At 36.4% G+C, this 19609-nt stretch overlaps 1 protein-coding gene across 1 annotated transcript in view; it reads right to left on the bottom strand.

Annotated features, from left to right (window-relative positions):
• The window catches only part of ADCY2 (adenylate cyclase 2), a gene marked incomplete at both ends in the record, with an annotated part of 203697 nt that overhangs the window by 37823 nt on the left and 146265 nt on the right, over positions 1 to 19609 (bottom strand). Inside the window, 2 exons of the mRNA XM_079533799.1 lie at positions 10203 to 10287; positions 16681 to 16778. Coding sequence (XP_079389925.1) covers positions 10203 to 10287; positions 16681 to 16778 — 183 coding nt within the window. The remainder of the gene's footprint in view (positions 1 to 10202; positions 10288 to 16680; positions 16779 to 19609) is intronic.

The following is a 19609-nucleotide window of genomic DNA, read 5'->3' as shown; positions in this document are numbered from 1 at the left end:
GGGCTCCGCTGGTAGGATTAAAGCCTTAAATATATCCTCGACAGTCTACTGAAAAGAAAGGTTTTTGGTTCTTTCATTTGCTTTGAGAATTGTTTGATAATTCATTTAAAGTCAAAGGTACCTCAGCAAAAATAAAAAATAAAAACAATAAAAATATCAAACAGCTATTTAATACAAAATTCAATTTATGATTTGACAGAAAGAATAGTTACTGAGCAGAAAATATTTCTCATTTAACGGCAAAAAGAAACAGCCAAAACATCAGGCTCATTTAACCTGCTTCCAAGAATACCAATTTCCATTCATATAGCCATGGTGCTCAGAGGCAAAAAATGCTCAACAAATAACAATTTGTTGCACATCCAACTATTAATTTCCTGTAAACTTTAGCACTGAGGAGATCATTTGCCTAGAAATATTTTGTGCTCTTTCCAAATGTCAAGCTCAGCTATACTAATACTTTTGTAAAAACACTAGTGAAAAGTTAAGGAACATGACAGCCCCCCCAAAAATTCACTTCTTATCAACTAATTTTCTCCACTTCCTTAATGCTATCAAAGATCACTTTACATATTTTTTTTTCATCCCAAACTTTCACAAAAGGAGCCACAGCAATTGACAAGGATGCAGCCACAGAAGAACTCTGAGTCAAGAACTCAGGCAATAAAAACAACCAAAGGCAGGACTTCAGTGTATAGCATTCATCAGTTAGCTCAGGTTCAATAGATACAGACATCACTTTAGATTACACTATTACTCAACACGTATAATCTAGTTTACATGAAGGCCTTTGCTTTACTTTGCCCATAAATATTTCCTTCTTGATCACACACTACTTTACAAAGCCCAACATGTATCTAGCAATCCCTTAAATAATATTTCTTCTTATTATGGCAGAGAGTTTCGTGCACCAGATAAAACAGATTTGGAGTGAATTAGGTCAATTTGAGGAAGGTAAAAACAGTAATTTGAATCTCAAGAATGGATGGAAAGAAGAAATGGATGGAAAGAAGTGAGAAAAATGCGTCTGTCCCCTAGAACTTTAATTCCACAGCAATGAGGTCCAGAGGAGGAGGTAGAACACTCTGGCTGCCAAAGTTCCGTATTTTCAGTATGCTCCAGCGGTTATCATTTTCTGCTTCAGTATTTTAAAAAATGTCTCATTATCAGATGCAAAAAATGCCATAGAAAGATGTCTTCACGATTTTCTAGGGCTAAGCAAAATAAATTGCTATGTTCCTCTGCACAGCTGAACAACTTGTGTTATGTTAATTCCAAAGACAAAATTCAGCTTAGCACAAGAATATCAATAGCTAAATGCATGAGCCTTGAGCTTCAATAATCTAGTCCAATGCCTTGAATGCTGCAAATAACAGAACTTCACCTAGTCACTGTTTCTCTGAAGGCAAAAGTCTCTGCTGTGAACAGAAACTGCTCTCAAAATAACTTTTCTGGTTTGTTTTGTTGACTGTTTTCCCCCTAGATAGATGTCAACCAATGGACACTTCTCTGACTTTCTTCCTTTAACATCAATCTTTATAATTGCTACATTTGAACTTTTTTCTCATTATTAAAATGAAATCATTGAAAAAAAGTATAGAATTGCTGAGGTTATTTAGCTATGCTAGAATTGTATTTACTTATAACGATTGTTTAATTGCTCACCTATATTTGTACATTCTTGAACAGACTTCTGTAGCAAAATTTCAAGCAGTAATTCAGAATTTCCTTGGTTTACAAGATTTAGGATCAAAATTGCTCAACTTGCTGATGTATTTTAGAAAGGAGGAATAAAAAAAGAGGAAGTTTTCACATTCATTGAGCAAATTTATCACTTAAAGAAGTACAGGGGAAAAGAAGTTTCAGGTAAGAATTTATCATTCAGTCAGTATGAGGATTATCAATCAGGAGATTCCATTGTTCTAGCTGATATTGATAAAATTACAGATATTCCTGCATCTGACCTGAAGAAAAATGTGAGCGCTGTTAGACTGCAAATTAAAAATGAAGATTGTAGATACTTTTTCCACCTGTAAATGAGATGTGCACCAAAAGAACTTGGTGAAACACTTCCTAGCAGGCTATTTTACACACAGCTCTTGAGTTCTATTGGGAAGGACCACTCTTTGATAAATCTGTCATGCCCACCTGGTCTGTTAGGTAGATGGCAGGTCTCTGGAATAGCAGAGAGAGCAGCCTACAGAGGTGAAACCAGTGAGACTAGCAGAAGGAAAATCTGAGACAAAATCTGTGACAAACGATTGGAAAATGTGTAAGAAAAGATCGTTGATCAGTAATTCTGTGTACGAGTTTCTAAGCATCATGCTGAACTTCGTTTCCCCTGTAACGTGAGCAATTTAAATCCAGCCCATGTCTGGTACAACTGTGGCAGTTCAGCCCTGCAAAAAGTTCAGGAAACAACAGCTGGCAGCAGAATGGCACTTGGGGGGTGTGATCATTAAATTTAGATCCATAACAGTACTGGCTGAACTATGCTGATTTATTTTACTGATTCTGGCCTTACACTCAACATTTTTTTTGGTAAATTTTATGCTTCATTTGCATATTTCCTAAGAAAATGGAGAATAAGCTGGCAGAACACGGTTCAGTTTACAATTTCCCAAGTAGAAATAATAGGCATTTGTAGTATAAAAGGTGACTAACATATTGCCTTTTCATCTGAACGTGTTAAATCTGATATGACAGATACCAGATCTGCCCAGCACCGTTGTGACTAATAACTTGTTTTGAATATTCAACTTATTACAATGTATCCTGTGCTGTAGTTTCACACACAAAAACCTGCCTCAGAGTTTAATAAATTGAATGCTGTCTCTCTGAGCAAGAGCAAAGAATTGGTGTGAGAATTAATTGTGACAGCTGTGTTGCAGATGAAAGACAGTGTCACAAGAGCTGTCACACTTTCCTCTCACACACTAGCAGAAATTGGAACATTTGACTGCAGACCTCTTGTTTACACGAAGCCAATGAATCATATCCTCTATAGTTCTGTCACTGTTCTTTTCATTCTGCATTCAAACACAACATTTTATTAACACTGGTATTACAAGAAAATGAAGTCAAGAGAAACAAACAACCCTCAGATTTGGAGTTTTTTTCCACAGACCTTTTTTCACTCAGACTCAAAGAGCCGTAAGTTCAACTCCAAGGAACAGGCTGAGCGGCTGACTGGGAACACGCTAACCTAAGATTCAAGAGGGCTGATTTTTGACAGAGACCCAAGCTTATGCTTTAAGTACTTTCTAATGGTCCTATTGTTGATTAAAGGGACTAAAACATTTTTACAATGACTACTGTAACACCAAACTTTTGAATTCTGTGGTACAATTTGTAAGCCTAAGCCAGGAGTTTAAACTCCTACAAAACACATGCAAGCAACGAGTCAATTCAGCTTATATTGTACATAACTGTTTTTTCTTAAGCTAGAATAATGATCAAAGAATCAACAGGAAGAACTCAAATCAGTATTGCATTTTTAATTTTACCATTCTTTGTAGTGCTTATTACCCTTCACAAAGGATCACAATAAAATGGCCATGAGCTCCCATTCAGTTATCATGTTCAAAGGAAAGAACACTGCACTGAGCCATATAAATATGCCTTTAGGCTCTCGGAGTTCAGTGCTGGTCTCTCCTGTGGTACTTTCTTCATTCAAGAAAATGTACAATCATCATACTATACGCTATTTTAAGGTAAGACATTTTTAATCTTTCTAGTCAAAGCTTTTTGCTGCACATGAAATATTTAAAGAGTCATTGGCTTTGAGAAAGAGCAAATCTGAATGACTTTTTAAATGCAGTGCCTAAGGCACTGAGCTAAAGGAAGGAGTTATGAATGCCACATTCTATTTTCTGCACTATTTGCTTATTAACCTGTCCCTGCACAGTTTAAAAGTAGACATATTATCTAGAGACTGACTGGAAACCCTGAAGTATTTTTATGATGAGGCTCAGAAATGCCCTCCTTAGCTTCACAGCACTTGCACGTTCCTGGACACACTCTTTTCTGGAGAAAAGGAGGTGCAGGGGAGACCTTATCGCTCTCCACAACTCCCTGAAAGGAGGCTGTGGTGAAGTGGGGGTCGGCCTATTCTCACAGATAACTAGCAAGAAGACAAGAGAGAACAGCCTCAAGTTGCACCTGGGGAAGTTCAGGCTGGAAATTGGGAATAATTCTTTTCAGAGAGTGGTGAGGTACTAGAACAGGTTCCCCAGGAAGGTGGTAGAGTCATGGTCCCTAGAGGTGTTCAAGAAAGATGTGGCATTGAGGGCAAGGTGATGGGTTGTCAGGTGGACTAGATGAACTCAGAGGTCTTTTCCAACCTTAATGATTTTATGATTCTATGATTCTAAATAACTCTACTCCTTTTGTGTGTATAATTGGCTCTTCTTTGGTGTGGTGCCTTGCATCCATCTTGGGAGCCTTCTGGTAAGCACTGATGGACACCAAACGTGTGCTTAAAGCAAGTTTGTTTAGAGTGTTGGAGCCATGGAACACTGGGGTCATTGACCAGGCTGTCAATGACAGCATACCACAATCACCGTGGAATTAGGTGCTCCAGCAATTAGTCTCTACACTCCAAACTGCTCACACTAAGCACAGATAACTGGTCTAAACTTCCTTGCTATAAAGATTCATTGGGAATGTATGGCCCTGGAATCATAAAATTCTGGAACCATAAAGCACTGCAGCACACCAAGTCCTGTCCTTCCCTCCTAGCACCACACTGGTGGCTCATCTATCACCATAAGGATAGAATGTAACTCTGTTCAATTTCCCTGGTTTTAGTGGGTAGGGTATTTCCCTGAGCAGTTTGAACACAGTACCTTTTAATGATGATAAACTTGCCACTGCAGAGCTTCTGTTGGATCTTGCTGTAGCTGCCAAAGTGCCTCTATGAGTTCTCACCACTTTAACCTTAATTTACAAGCAGACTACTACTGAAGAGTGAAACTGAAAGGCCTTGATCTTTTCATTTCTACGTGCATAAGAGAAACATTCACTTCAGAGGTAAGATTCCAAGTAGAGAAAATATTTTCCAAGAGTGCTTCTACTGATAATCCTGTCCTTGCTGTCTGGAATAAAAAATCTTTGTAAATATCTTGAGTGCACGTGGTCTTTTTGACTATTAAGTACCAGTGTCAATTGCCTTGAAGTAAAATACAAATCCATGCACACAAAGATAGTGTCTCACTCTTTATATGGTGGTATGGTAATGGAGCTAATAAATAACAAGTTATCCTCTTGGAGGGACAAAGCTGCTCACATATCAGCTGCACTATTTAAAATGCTGCCATGAACTCAAATCAGATCCTTTTTCTTAACCGTGGAGCCAATTATTTTCTGATATTTGTTTGTTGGCATTGTGTTATGCTAATTCTATGGGGTTCAATTGCATAAACCTACAAAACTAATACAAACGTATATTTTACATCTCAACTATGAATATATATATCAAAATAGACCTTTAAGACAAAAATTGTTCATAACCTTATGTCATGGTTTTATGATTTTTGGTCATCAGTATTCCACACCATAACATCATGTAATGCACTGGGGGTGGGGTTTGATATCTGCCGAATGTTCGTCCGACGGAGAAGAACTGCATTTCCCCAGGAGGCTTTGCGGTCAGCAAGGGGATATAACTCCATGCAAGGTCACCTGATCCTTCTTCTTCGCCTGCGCTTCGCTGTCTGCGCTTCGCTATCTGCGCTTCGCTGCCTGCGCTTCGCCATCTGCACTTTGCCGTCTGTACTTCAGTCACTCAACTGGACTGCACTTCTCACCCCAGCATTGTGGTGAGGTCTATACAATTCAAACAGATTCTCTCTCTCTCTCTCATTGTATTTTACTAATACTATATTTAGTAAAATCATTTGTTCCACCTCAGATTAGTGCTGTTGTTTTCAAGTATTTTGGGGTCCCCTGCTTCCCCTTTCCCAGAGGCGCGGATCCGCAGATCCCTCCGCCCTGCTGGTCACGGAACTGGGCCGGACCAGCCCATAAACCGTTGACACCTTACGATTCAACTCTCACTGTGGTGATATTCAGAAATAAAAGGAAAAAAAAGAAATGAAAGAAAAGAGAAGGAGAAAAAAAAGAGAAAGGGGAGAAAAAAAAGAGAAGGGGGAAGAGTGAAAAGAAAAAGGATGAGAAGATGAAAAGGAAAAGCAAAAGGAAGAAGAAACATGCATAAGGACAAACAGGTAATTAGTGTGTAAAAGACATATTTCAGGATATATGACAATTTTAGCTAGGGTTTATGAAGATCTAATGTCCATGGATGAGTGTTTCTATGAGAATTCTCAGACATTCCTGCACTCAGCCTGTTTGCCTGAGATTGATATTGGCTTATATACATAAAAGATATGATCTGCAAGTCTGTAACCTTATTATTTCTGCTACCACAGTATCACACTGTTTGATGGAAACATTTCTATTCTTATTTAATCACCACTATTATCACTCTGTAACAGATTGAGCTGGATTGTGCTGCAGTGCAGCTGAACAGTAAAATCAACTAATAATAAACGCAAAGTGAAAGAGTGAGCACAAATATCTTCTTACAGTATCGTAATTAAATTCTGGAAGAGCTAGTAATTTTAACAGTACAGCCTGCATTTTTTTTCATTTACCAAGGAAATTAAAATCAAACAGACAAGCTTATTCAAGGTTGACTTTTGCCTGCTTTACTCTGCAGTTTTGACAGCCATTTATAATCCGTAGAGACTGAGAGGGTGAAGTGTCAAATATTGAGACAAGATTAGAATGTAGTAAAAGCCACATGTCCTAGTTTGAACTTTAGATTTTGCCAGCACTACAGAATCTCGTAACCGCCTTGTTAATACTTAGACTACTGCTCTAAGTTCCTGGATCAGGTGCAGCTATCAAGATGGCAGTGGGCGGGTTCATGTGAGGGCACCTCTGGAAAAAGATATGTAAGAAAGGGTAAGAAAGGATAAGAAAACAGAGGAGGGTGGAAGAAAATAAGGGAAAAAACAGCAAAGTGACCACCATGGTTGGAGGAGGAGGAGGTGCTCCATGGTGGAGCAGATACCCACACTGCAATCCTTGGAGGACCCATGTCAAAGGAGGTGAATATTTCCTGAGGTAATGGTGGTCCATGAAGAGTTTACTTCAGGGCAGTGGAAAAGCATGAAGGGAAAGAAGCAAAGAGAAAACACTGCTTACTGGCCATAAGACCCTCTTACGTCTGTTCGTGCTGTTTGGGGGAAGGAAGATGTTTCTGGGAGGAATTTCCCCAAGTCAAGTCTGTTTTGTCAATGATAACAAGTGGTAAGAGATCTCCATTCCTTTATCTTGATCCACAAGTTGTCTCATCCTATTTTCTCCCCAGTCATGCAAGGAGGTGAGATAGGTGCCTCATTCTTACCCAGAGCTCTCCTATCACAGCCCTTTAGTCACAGACACGATGAAACCCTGTTCATTTTTGTGACTTTTAAAAATAGATATATTCAGCAATTCTAAACTCTGTAATTATGTGCAGGTGTGTATACACAAACATAGCTGCCATTAAGTACATGCATTATGGAAGGGAATCCAAAAATGCACCCTTAAGAAAAAGAGATAGGGAAAAAACAAAACAAGAGACGATCAAGATTAGGATGATAAAGCTTGATTTCTCTAAACAGTTGCAATATAATGTGAATGTCCAGATATTGATACTTGTTGGATTGACAATTCCAAGCTTTTTATTCTAAAAATTAATCATTTGCAGTTATGGGTCAGATACTGCAACAAACATGTAACTGAAATATAACAGTTTGTGACTGTGGTTAAAGCTGCAAAACAGTACTTGGATTATTGACATACAATAAAAGATTTTAGGAAGATAAAAGGGAAAACAAACCTACTAATTCTTGTTGGTAGTTTCTGCCTCTCACCCATCACCTTACAGAACTATGTCCATTCCAGTAAAGGAAAGACAGCAGTGCAGCAATTATGGTAGTAACTTACTTGTTTGAAAGGCTTCTTAACATAGCTTCTACATTAGAGCAGCTGAACTCATAAAGACAAACATAAATAATTCTTCTTCAAACTGTTTAGGTTACAACATCTTGCCTTACAAGGCATCTTACAGGTCAACAGGAATGCTGTAATAGGTCTCAATTTCTGAGAATTGTTTAAGACGTTGGTATAAAAACTCATAAAAATTAGGTGCTAGATATTATTCAAGTGGCACAATTCCTCAACTGTGACTTGAGAAATTTGCTCAGCCATCCATTTAAAAGCAAAAGAAATATGTTTGTATTCCTCCTAAATTACATTATAAATCAAATCCCCATGAGCGTTCATGTCCTTGATACCAGTTCTCTGGCATCTTTTCATTTTATGCAGAAAAGACTGACTTTCCCTTGAAGTAAATTTTATTTTTCACTTCATTATTCAACAGCACCACCTTTACTCCATGTCTTTCTGTTATGCCAGTAACAAATAGCAATCAAGCATGACATTACATGAGAACTAACTTTTGCAATTAAGTAATAACAATACCTCTGGAACCTCACTCCAAGGATTTAAAAACATTTGAAAATATTGTTTCATTATACTTTAGATTAATTCCCTACCTCACTTGAAAGGCAACTGAAATGCAGAGTAATTACATTTTCTTAAGAAATACGTCCTGGTTATTTACAAGAGGAAGAAGGAGAAATTAAGAAATCCTACATTCTCGCTTTCTTGGTTCCATTGCCAAACCACCTTTCCTCATTGTTTTACTACGTGATGACTGAATTGCCTTTCTCATGTGCAAGTTCCACTTCTTTATATGAAAGTTCTTTCAGCTTTTTCTCATGGGAAATTGTGGAAAATGCAAAGATGGTAAAGAAGTGAGGATTAACTGCACCCGAGCCTTCAGAGATAGTAGCAATGCATATCCCTCTAATTAAGGGGAGAGTGGAAAGCTGAATCTTTCATTTTCTTGTCTCTGTTAAAATGGATCACAATGACAGAACCAGTGGCACAACACATTACGTTTTCCCCATTCCAATGTCTGACAGCCCTCACCACAAGAAAGTCTCTTCTGGTAGTCAGATGAATTTTTTGATGTGCTTTAATTTGTGTGCACTGCCTCCTACCCTGCCAGTGGGCAGGGCTGAAAAGAGCCTGGCTCCTTCATCTTCATTCCCTACCATCAGGTGTTTAGACAGACTGATAAGATTGCCTCTGACATTTCTCCCAACAGAACAATCCCACAGCATTCCCAACTTAAGGCTCGGTACGCCAGCTTAGTGTACTGCTCTTCAGTTGCAGTCAATAACTGGACACAAAACAGAAACTGGACTTCATCTTGACTCACATGTCTGAGGCTTGGGAAAGTAAGCATGTTCTGCTTCAAAAGGCCAAAAAATAATAATAATTTGAAACATGAGTAGAAAGATTTTCTGCTGTCATAGTAAGTCACTTACTTGACAAGAACAGTTTTAAGTAAGATATAAAACAAGCTTAAATATTAAGTAAACACTGAACATAAATACAGGCATAGACTTATTCTAGATTATATGTCAAATTAAAATTGCATTTACTTTATCACAAATTCTGAAATATTCTTTCTTGATAGATTTATACATTGGATCTATTTGAGAATAACTGAAAGGAGCAAAGCAATAGTTGTTAATTAAACTTTGAAGTGTAAATTTTGAAAGTTTGCACAAATCCTGGATTCCCAAATTGAGCGTATCATCAGGTTCACTAGGAAGCATTTTAACAACACATGTACTACTCAACAGCAAAATTTTACTATAAAAATTCAATATGTCAAATTGTCACCATGAAATGCACTCTAAACTCAGAAAAGGTCTTTTACAATATTTAAAAATAAGCAAATATGCAGTGCCCCAGTTTAAAGCATTTTTTAAAAAAGGTCATCTCCTACAAGGACAATAGCAAAAAACTCAGAAAAGCCAACCAAATAGTAATGCAGACCTCTCAGAGGATCCATCTTTATGGGGGAAAGAGAGTATCTTTAACGTAGGCAGACAATCACTGCAGTGGCATTTTCTGATTTTAGGATAAATGAGAACAATTTACAGTAAGCAGGGACAAAACCATGTGCTCAGAGGCCTGAGGACACATGTTATTCTCAGAGCGACTTGGGAAAATTTGGATGTGTCATTTAAAAGAAACTATTGACTTCTAGATTGGATTCCCTTAATACCTACCAAAAGCTGTCCAGCAAAGCAGATAAATAAAATGAAAGCGAGCAAGAGAAATGCGGCCCCAAATGAAATTCCAAGAATAGATGTTCTGCAAGAAAGAAGAAAACATATATTAATGTCTAATATACACATGTGTAGCACAGACTTTCTTTGTTTACAATGCAGATAATAATACAAAAATTCCCATGTGTAGGCTGCAACTCCAAACATCAAAACCATGGAAAAAACATTTCAGTTCTTACTAGAATGACATGCATTTTTCCCACTTTTTTCTTTTTTTTAATCTCCCTCATATCAAAGGACAGCTTTCAAAATATTATTATTAACATTAAAGCTATATTTTCCTTTTTTAAAGTTTTTGTGAAAGAATGCTCACATCACTATTCTCTATCACTTTGGAAAACTATTATGATAGTAGTAATTTTCATACAGATAATTTAACTGGTAGAGTTGCATTAACAGCATTAAGGTTGGTTTGTTTTACTTCAAAAACTGTGTTGAAGAAGAACCTTAATGCTGTATTTTTTGTTGATGATGTTGTTTCTAGATAGAAGAGCATGCTAAATTTGTAAAATAAATTTGTTATAGTGGTGAAACTCCTCCCTGAAGGCTGGAAAAGCAATAGTACAGGGGAATGATATCCCCATGATATTTTCTGTGTCTTGTAGCTAGAAACTGTGGCATCTGTGACACCTTTGATGCTACATCCTGTTAGCTCATTTCCCAAATAAGTAGGAATTCAACACCTTTGAAAACTCCATTTTGTACCAAATCTGACTGGTTGGCCAGTTCTGAAGTATCAAAGGACAGGCAGAATGATAAAAGACAACACCACGAAGAAAAGAAAAACAAACAGGTTTATAATGAAAAAGAAAAGTCCCAAACAAACAACAACAGATCAACAAATAAACATATAACCGAATAATCTAGACCTGAAATCATCCTTACTCAGCATCCTAACTTACCCTTTTCTTATGTACTCTTAATAGGAAAGTCTACCAAGATAGCACTGGGACTCACTAACCAGAAATAGGGATGCAGAAACAATCTGTAAATGCATACATTCTGCAAATGTTGAATATCTCTATACAAACACCACAGCACAGCATAATTGCTCCACCAGGAGCTATGTGAGAGCTACTTAGCATGGCTGCCTAGGGAAAGATGCAGTCAGACCTAATTACATTTATAATGCATGCCAAGAGGAGACGAGAAGCTCTAGACCAACTGAGTTAAGAAAGGAAATCAGACATGGTCATGATGGTCTTCACCTGAGAGTCTGCTTTCAGCTTTAACCACTGATTTGACATCTTTGCAAAATTTCAAAGTATCTCTCAATCACTTTCAGCCCCAGCAAATATTTTATTTTAGCAAAACTTGAGTAGTGTTTAATCATTTATTAGTTTTCTTTTAATTACTAAATTTTAATTCAGTAATATAATATTTTAAGTTAGCTCTTCCATAAACCTATGATTCAGAATTTAAAGATATTTTTAATAAAAGGTTACATCCTTGTTCTTTAGTAATGACATCTGAATTCAAATATATACATTTTAGATGCTACAATACTAAAAATGAAGGAGTAGAACTCTTTGGAGGTAACTCTTAGATTATGTACAAATACTGGAAAATATTTTGACCTGTTTTAATGACAGTGTTATAGATGTTGAGCTATTTTCAGGAAAGAACAAAAAGGCATTAACTTCACAATCCAATCTGATGCCATATTGCTGCTATTAAGAGCATTTTGGAGAATAATATATGAGCTTCCTTGCCAATCACACAGAGAACCTTTTACATGCTAGGTATTCAACAAGTTTTTGGTTGGGGAGAACAGCCGATGAAAACAAACAACTGGCATTTACAGACCGTGTTCACCTTGAAATGATGTTTCTTTTAGAAATTATCTGAAAATCCTTATTGCTTCAGAATGCTTGTTGTCCAAGAATTTCTCATAAAGAAATATTTTAATATATTAAATAAATAATATAAAATGTTATAATTATCAGTTAAGTTTGGAGTGTTCTCTTATAGGAGACATTTAGGTGCTCCTGAGAGAAACTTGAGGGCAGAAGAAATAAAATGAACATACAGGAAGGAAAGCTTATGCAGAGAGTGCTTAACAATGGGGCAACAGACAAGAACAAAAGGTCTGAGCAGATATTCTACACAGACAAAGATCGATGATGTTGTCAGAGTGGCACAGGAATAAGGATAACATTGAAAGCTGAACAAGAATGATCACTGGGGCAAAGAGAAAAGGGCCGATGATAGCTTTGTAAAAGGAAAAAGGGTATCTTAGAGACCAGAGCAACAAGTACAGAGGAAAAACAGTTCCAAGTTCTTTGCTCCCCACACCCACTTCTTTTCTGGAAACAGTAGAACTTCTTGTTTCAGTTACGCTAAGCTGAAATGATTTCATGCCGCTCCTAGAAGGAAAGAAGTGGGATGAAGATGCTATAATGGGAGGCAAAACACTAAAAATTAAGTGCCTGCATAAATAAGTCTCATTTGAGGCAATGACCACAGGGAAGTCATAACGCACTTACTATTTTTTAATGGAACATTAAAAAAAACAGTAAACTACTCTTGCCTTTATTGTGCAGTCATAAAAAGGAATCACTGCAATGCACTGCACTGACAGATGCACACAAACTACTGTGTCACAGGAGCACTCAGGAACCCAAAAGACTTAACTTTTTACCTGCCTCTTCCTATTCTTCAGTGCCCTCATTTGTGAAATGTCTGTTCTCTGTTACCTGCTGGGGATACTGACAGGACAAACCTTGACAATAATCTACTGACGGTCAGAATCTGAACTTGAGGGAATTAAACACAAGAACTTCCTAGGCTTCAGACACTTCTAAGTCTAAATAATTCACTGTTAACAAAATTAAAAGGTGGACATATTTTTCTGGCTTTATCAAGTACAAATATGTTTTGAATAATTTATTTTTATGAGGCAGTATGAGATTGGAAAAAAATATATGTTTATGCATAGTTCTCTCTTGTTCATAACATAAGAACTGAAAAATAAAGATTCATCATGAAGACAAATGCAGTGAAAAAATAAGAAAAGAATGTAATCATGGAGAAAAGAATGTATTCCTTCCCACTTCTGTAACTTTTAGGAAAACATGCGACCCATGGTTCATGCACCTGCGCAGACACAGCTTTCCATGATACTGACATTCATGTTTTTGACTGCTTGATTGTAAATTCTTGAGTGATAAAATCATGATGAAGGAATTATACAAGACAATACTGAATTTAGATGTTTTTTGTAACTAATAGCAGCTACACTTTTTTTGATTTTACTGATGTCACTGATTGACTCAATGACTATGCAGGCTGACTGCATGGCAATTTCTTTGCTTAGGAAAAATAATTTGAATATTGTAATTACACTACAGGGTGTTCTTTTTGTAGCTGTTTATTTCTTCATTGGATGCAGCATTAAAAAAAGGCAGTAATAATGCTTTTCTTTCTGCTGTAATGTCTCAAATTTTGTATGCCCGCTTTTTGATGAGGTTTTTAAGGACCTCCTTTTTCTGCAAAGAAATTCACCTGCGTTTAATAGGAAATACCACACCAAGACCTAACCCTCTTCCAGGGATAGGATGGATGATTGTTAGCTTGTCATGACTCAGGACAAAAGGACGTAAGTTCTTAAACACAGCAGCCTCAGAGAGAAAGAAAACCCGGGATGAATTTTAAATGTCATCCCAATCAAATTCCCTACCTGAATAGCACAATGAGCACCTCCTGTTCAATAGAAACGGATTTATATCAAGTTAGCAGAATGCATTTAAAAAAAAAAAAAAACAACTATTAAGTTCATGTCAATTGACAGTTTCACTAAATAGAGAAGTTAGGATTCTTGTGAATCACCACAGGTGTTTCTGTCACCTCATAAGCCAAGAAGACTAAAAAGCCACTGAAGGCCAGTTCCAAGGAAATGATCTGCTATGTCATAATGGCATAATAAAGACACCATGGCACATTCAAGTCCAAGATATTGCTCTTATTTGTAATTACTAATTTAAGTTTACTGTGAAAACACTGCACTAGTTTCTAGACCACAGGAAAAATGAAACGTTAATCAACGACTCTAGCCTTGCAAGAAATGTGTCATGATCTTGCACACATTGCTTATATTCTTGCAACATGCTGGATGTTACTCACTATCAAGCATTTCCCAATCTACTTTAAAGCAGCAGGTGGTGTACATGCACAGAAATCAATAATATTACACTGCTGTAAAACCAGATTAATAGTGAATCCATAAAATCCAATGACAGATGAAGTTTTTCTGTCTGTCTTCATTAAATCACCATTTAAAAATTCTGCAGAGCTTTTAGAAAGAAATACTAGATAGAATTTTAAACTAACCAATAATCTGTGCTGTTTTCTTCATATGTGCACATTTGTTTTTCCTGGGAGGAAATAACATCTGTAGCAGTTCAGTCTGTTTAACTGGAGTTTGAACTTTATTTCCAGTGCAGAACACCAAACTGTCAACAAGAATGGCTAACTGCCTAACATTTTCTCCTGCTGTTATTACTGCTTCCTAGTTATAGACAAGTAGGCAGACACGTCTGCCCAATCTACATCTGTGCAATAATCCAGAAGAGAACTGTTCTGCACCTGATTTTTTTATAGAATTTTTAAATACATACATCTCTGTAAGCAACTCAGGTAAAGTTATATTATAACAAAAGCAATTTTACTTTCCAGAAATACCCTTATGTACATCAGTGATTTTTTAAGTATTTTTTTAAATCTGAAACACGCACTGAGATTTTCCAGCAGAGCTCCAGATGCTTGCACAAAACCTTGCTTTTCTTATTACAATTTTTGCTTATTTTAAATTAATTCACAGAGCCCTTGAAACTGGACATAATTCATATGCTAATATCTGTTTTCTAACCTGCTTGAGCAAGGCAGCTGGACCAAATGATCTCCAGAGGTCCCTTCCAAACTCAGACACTCCGTGATTTTATACTCTTGCTCTTCTAATTTAACAAGCAGCCCTATCAAAGGACTATGAATAATTTACATTTTTTGTAATGAAAAGGACAAATTATTGTATCTTTTGTTCTGATACTAGAAAGACAGCATATGGTTTTACAAGTTAGAGAACACTTTCCTTAGTTGAACATATTTCCCAAGTGTTCTAATTTCAAGTATCTGATACATTTTAATGAGCTACACATTTGGTTCAATAGACTTAACAAGCATATAGTAAAATGAATATCTTACTTCATATATGGTAAATAATAAAGCTACATTCATTTTTGTGACTGAAATCAAAACATAAAAACACATTTGTAAGTGATAATATTGGAAGAGACTAATTAGATTCGTGTTTTGTTTTTGGTATGATACCTAAATTCAGACTGAGCCACAGAAAGGATACTGCTGAACTCTTTCCTTCTAAGACTGACCCTTTGTGGCCTGTGTCTGTAAATTAGAAACTAATGGAAAACCCATTGCAAAGAAAATGCTGTAACATCCGAAAAGAAGCCTGTAAAAATTTATATGTGTTATAAAACAAGTCTGCAGGATAAAAATTCCTTTTGGCTTTGAATTAAAACACAAGTACTACAGCACGAGAGAGCAGTCACTCATCTGAGTTTTAAAAACTAATCCCACAAGCACTGTGCAGAAAAAAAAGGCTGAATACTGAATCTGAGTCTGAGATCTGAATCTGAGAGAATATGCAGTGTTTGCTTTGGAGACAACTGCTATCAAACTAACAAACACCAGGTGTCCATTATGGAAACAATCAACAGCAAAACTGCATTTTCAGAAATCTAGTAAAATATTATTTATTGGAACTGCATTCCAATTTCCTTGGGCTTTCCAGAAAATGCATAGACAGAAAGGGCAGTTGATTCTGGCTGGTATAAAAACAAATTATCTCACAATCATTCCTCTCATATAAATAAATTCTGATGTCAGTAATTACTTCATCAATTGATATTTTTTAAACTAGTTTTAAAATGAGAAATTCTTCAAATAGTAACGATAATTGTATGTAGAACAGAGCAGTATTATCACAGCAATGTGTTAAATACAAATAATTAATCACAGTTTCAATTCTGCAATCCACTTTATCCCACTTTAAAGCCCAATGCTCTGGCTTATTTAACATGCAATTGTAGTCTCATAAATCCATAGTTTGTATTACTTTTCTTTGCACGTATGGATTCGTGTCATCATCACATTTTTAAATAGAAAAACTAAAATCAATGAAGAATTGATACTAATATTAGAGCACCATGCAATGGCAGCATTTAAAATTAGAAACAAGTATAAGATTGAAAGTTGGCTACAATCCTCAATCTCTGTCCAAATTTTTTTCCATTAATTGATCTCTGTAATCTGACAATTCAAAACACTTTTAGTCATATATTTTTTTTTTTTTACACTAATATGCAAATAAACATAGGAATGTTTATGTTAAAATACCACTTACTTCGGCAATACCAGAATCTGCACAACGAAAATGCAGAAGAATATGAGACAGGCACAAGTCACATAGTACTTAAACGCAGGCAGAGTGGTTGCTCTGTACTGGAAAAAGAAAGAGCAAATATTACAAACACAATTTTCAAAACAGATAAAACATCACCCAACTGAAATTCCAGTTTTAAGATGCAGATATGCACAGGCTCATTTCAGCCACAGTAAGTTTCCTGTTGTTCATAGGTTATCATCATATCCACTTACATAAGGATTATCAGGCACAGTAAGTGAAGCCTTTCACTTTTCAAAGGACAGAGTAGATAACCATGAGAAATGGTTTGGTCTTGTTCCTCCTCAGAACAGGACTATCCCATATTCATCATAAAAAAATATAATTAAAAAATAGCATAATCATAAAAATTTTAATTAAAAAAGTATAAGTATTTCTATTATTAAGAATAGCTGACCATGCTTCCACAATCTTTCTCAGTCACTAATTCCCCAAACTGTTTTTTGAGTTAACAGTAAATATTGAGTGGGCTGGAACAGATGTAAGAAACTGTTCACGTCATTTATACAGGAAACTCCTGAGTACATGAATCAACAAAATGTAAACTGCTAACAATTTGTATAAAAGTTTTTTTTTCCAATAGCAGAGCTACCTATTATACTGATATTTAGTGGCGCTACATTATTACTTCAGTGAATGTCTGTATTAAAATGCCTTACCTATCCACTGATAATAATAAAAACTTGTTATTAGGAGAGGGTTGGTTCCATCCGCCTTGTCATTAATAAAAAAAGTACTATTTACAATTCTCTAATTAGTCTGTCCAGAAACACAAGAATTAAGCAGTGAAATATTTATCAGAAGAATTTTCTATAATTTGAGATTGACACATAGATTAGATTATATTATTAGATCATATAGATAATAGAATGAAATCAATTAAGCACTCAAAAGGAAATGACCTAAAGATTGGGTCTATTGAAGTTACTTAACCTATCTGTATGGTAAGTGTTGAGTCACAGCCTGAACCACTGATTGATCACCCAGGGAAAGGACCAGCCCTGGGAGCACAGGTGAAGACAATTCACCTGCGCAACCAGAAGGTGTGGAACCTGCACCTCTCTTAGACCCCATTGAAGGGCTGACTGCCACTGGGGAAGGATCTCTGGTTGGAGACCAGCTCAGATCTTTGCAGATGGGTAAGCGTTCATTTCTTGTTTCCTGTTTGTCCTTTTGCTATTCCACTCCTGTATTTCTTTCCACTGCGCTAATTTTTTCTGATGGTAACACTATCAAAGTTTATTAAAAAGGTAAAGATTCCAAGATCTGATTTATTAAAAAAAAGAGTATCAAAAATTATTTCTGCATTATTACGTTCTCAATGTGCAAACATAAAATAAAATGTGCATGAGCTACGCTTTCTAATGGTGGTGTCTTCACACTTAGTGCCAAACTCTTCCCTTGAAACTGGTGCACTTTATTTTATATGAATGTGCAGCATTTGAGTTTAGCACCCCAACAGCATTTGTTTTTAAATTCTGTGACAAATTGAAAGCAATTCTTCCCACATACCTAACTGAGCTCCAAGGCACCAATATCACTATGCTTGCAGCAAGTTTTGTTGTTCCATCTGTTGAGTGTTTGTTATATCTCAATGGTCCTGTCCAACAATTTTGGGCCTTGAGTTGCTGTTAAAATCTCAAAAAGTTCCAACACACTTGTAAATTCTTTTCAATGTTTTACACTTCTCCAGACATTTCCGAACAAAGCCAGGCAACTCACTCCTTAGGTTAAATAATTATTTTGCTTTATTACCTTATAGTACTTTCAGGCCCTGCAGGGTTGAAAAGTTCCTGCTTAAATCAAAATCAGGCTTCCTGCCGAGTTCTTTAAAGACAAGATTGGACTAGTGAGTCATTAAAAGACAGAACCTTAAAAAGCCAGACCTGAAAAGAACAATTAGTTCTTTGTCATACTGTAACACTCAACAGCCTAAAAGAGATTAGGCTCTTACAGGGAGCATCCACAGAGCCAAATAACTTGGCTGATTTTCTCCAGAATTCCAATTCCCTCATTGTCCAAACAGCATATACAATGGTTTGCTCTCAAGTTCTATTTTAGAACTAATCAGTTAGTACTATCCACATAAAAATCTGTATGTGCTCCCACTCAGTGCAATCACTAAACCCTGTGGGTGAGACCACACCGGGTGTTGCTGCTTCTTTCTTATGCCATCTCTACACAGCCTTAACAAGCCTTGAATTTTTTCTCACCATAACGCATTGCCAAGGTCATACAACATGCCTTTGTCAATCTGCCAGAAGAACTCCATTCTGCTGAGTTGTGAGAGGATGTGAAAATTATTTCAGACACTTTGAACTGAAGGTACATGCAAAAATGATTAATTACATCTTTGAGAATCAAGTGTGACCCAGATGATGCTTTTACCTCCATTGCACAGTATAAACATACCATGGTAATGCTTTCCCTATTACGTTCTTATCAGGTTAACTCACTTACAAAGCCAATTGTGGTCTGATCTACCTTTTACTTCACTGAAAGACACAGTAACTTCTCAGCTATCAGTTGTTCTTTGCTTCCTGAGGTGGGAAAAGAGACAACTCTCCAGTCTTATCCCTGAAACTTTGTCAGTATGTTGAAACATAATCAAGCCCCACAAGGGGGCAAAAAGAAAACGCCTGACTTCCTGGGCTACTGGTCACAACAGTTGCCTATAAGGGAAGAAACTTTCATTTTGATTTTTTTTTTTAATTAAGTATATTACTCATAAAAACGTTTAGTGAATTGCACCCAATACAGATAGGTATTTTTCTTAAATGCAATTTACAGTATCACTTCCTTGGAATGACTGTGAGCATGAAGTGCTTACGAAGAAAAGAAATGAACTGAAATTACTGCAGGAAAATTA

Source organism: Tetrao urogallus (genome assembly GCF_951394365.1).
Source record: "Tetrao urogallus genome assembly, chromosome: 3".
Taxonomy (NCBI): Eukaryota; Metazoa; Chordata; class Aves; order Galliformes; family Phasianidae; genus Tetrao; species Tetrao urogallus.
The sequence above is the reverse complement of the archived record's forward strand: the minus strand, read 5'-3'. Positions and strand labels throughout refer to the sequence as shown.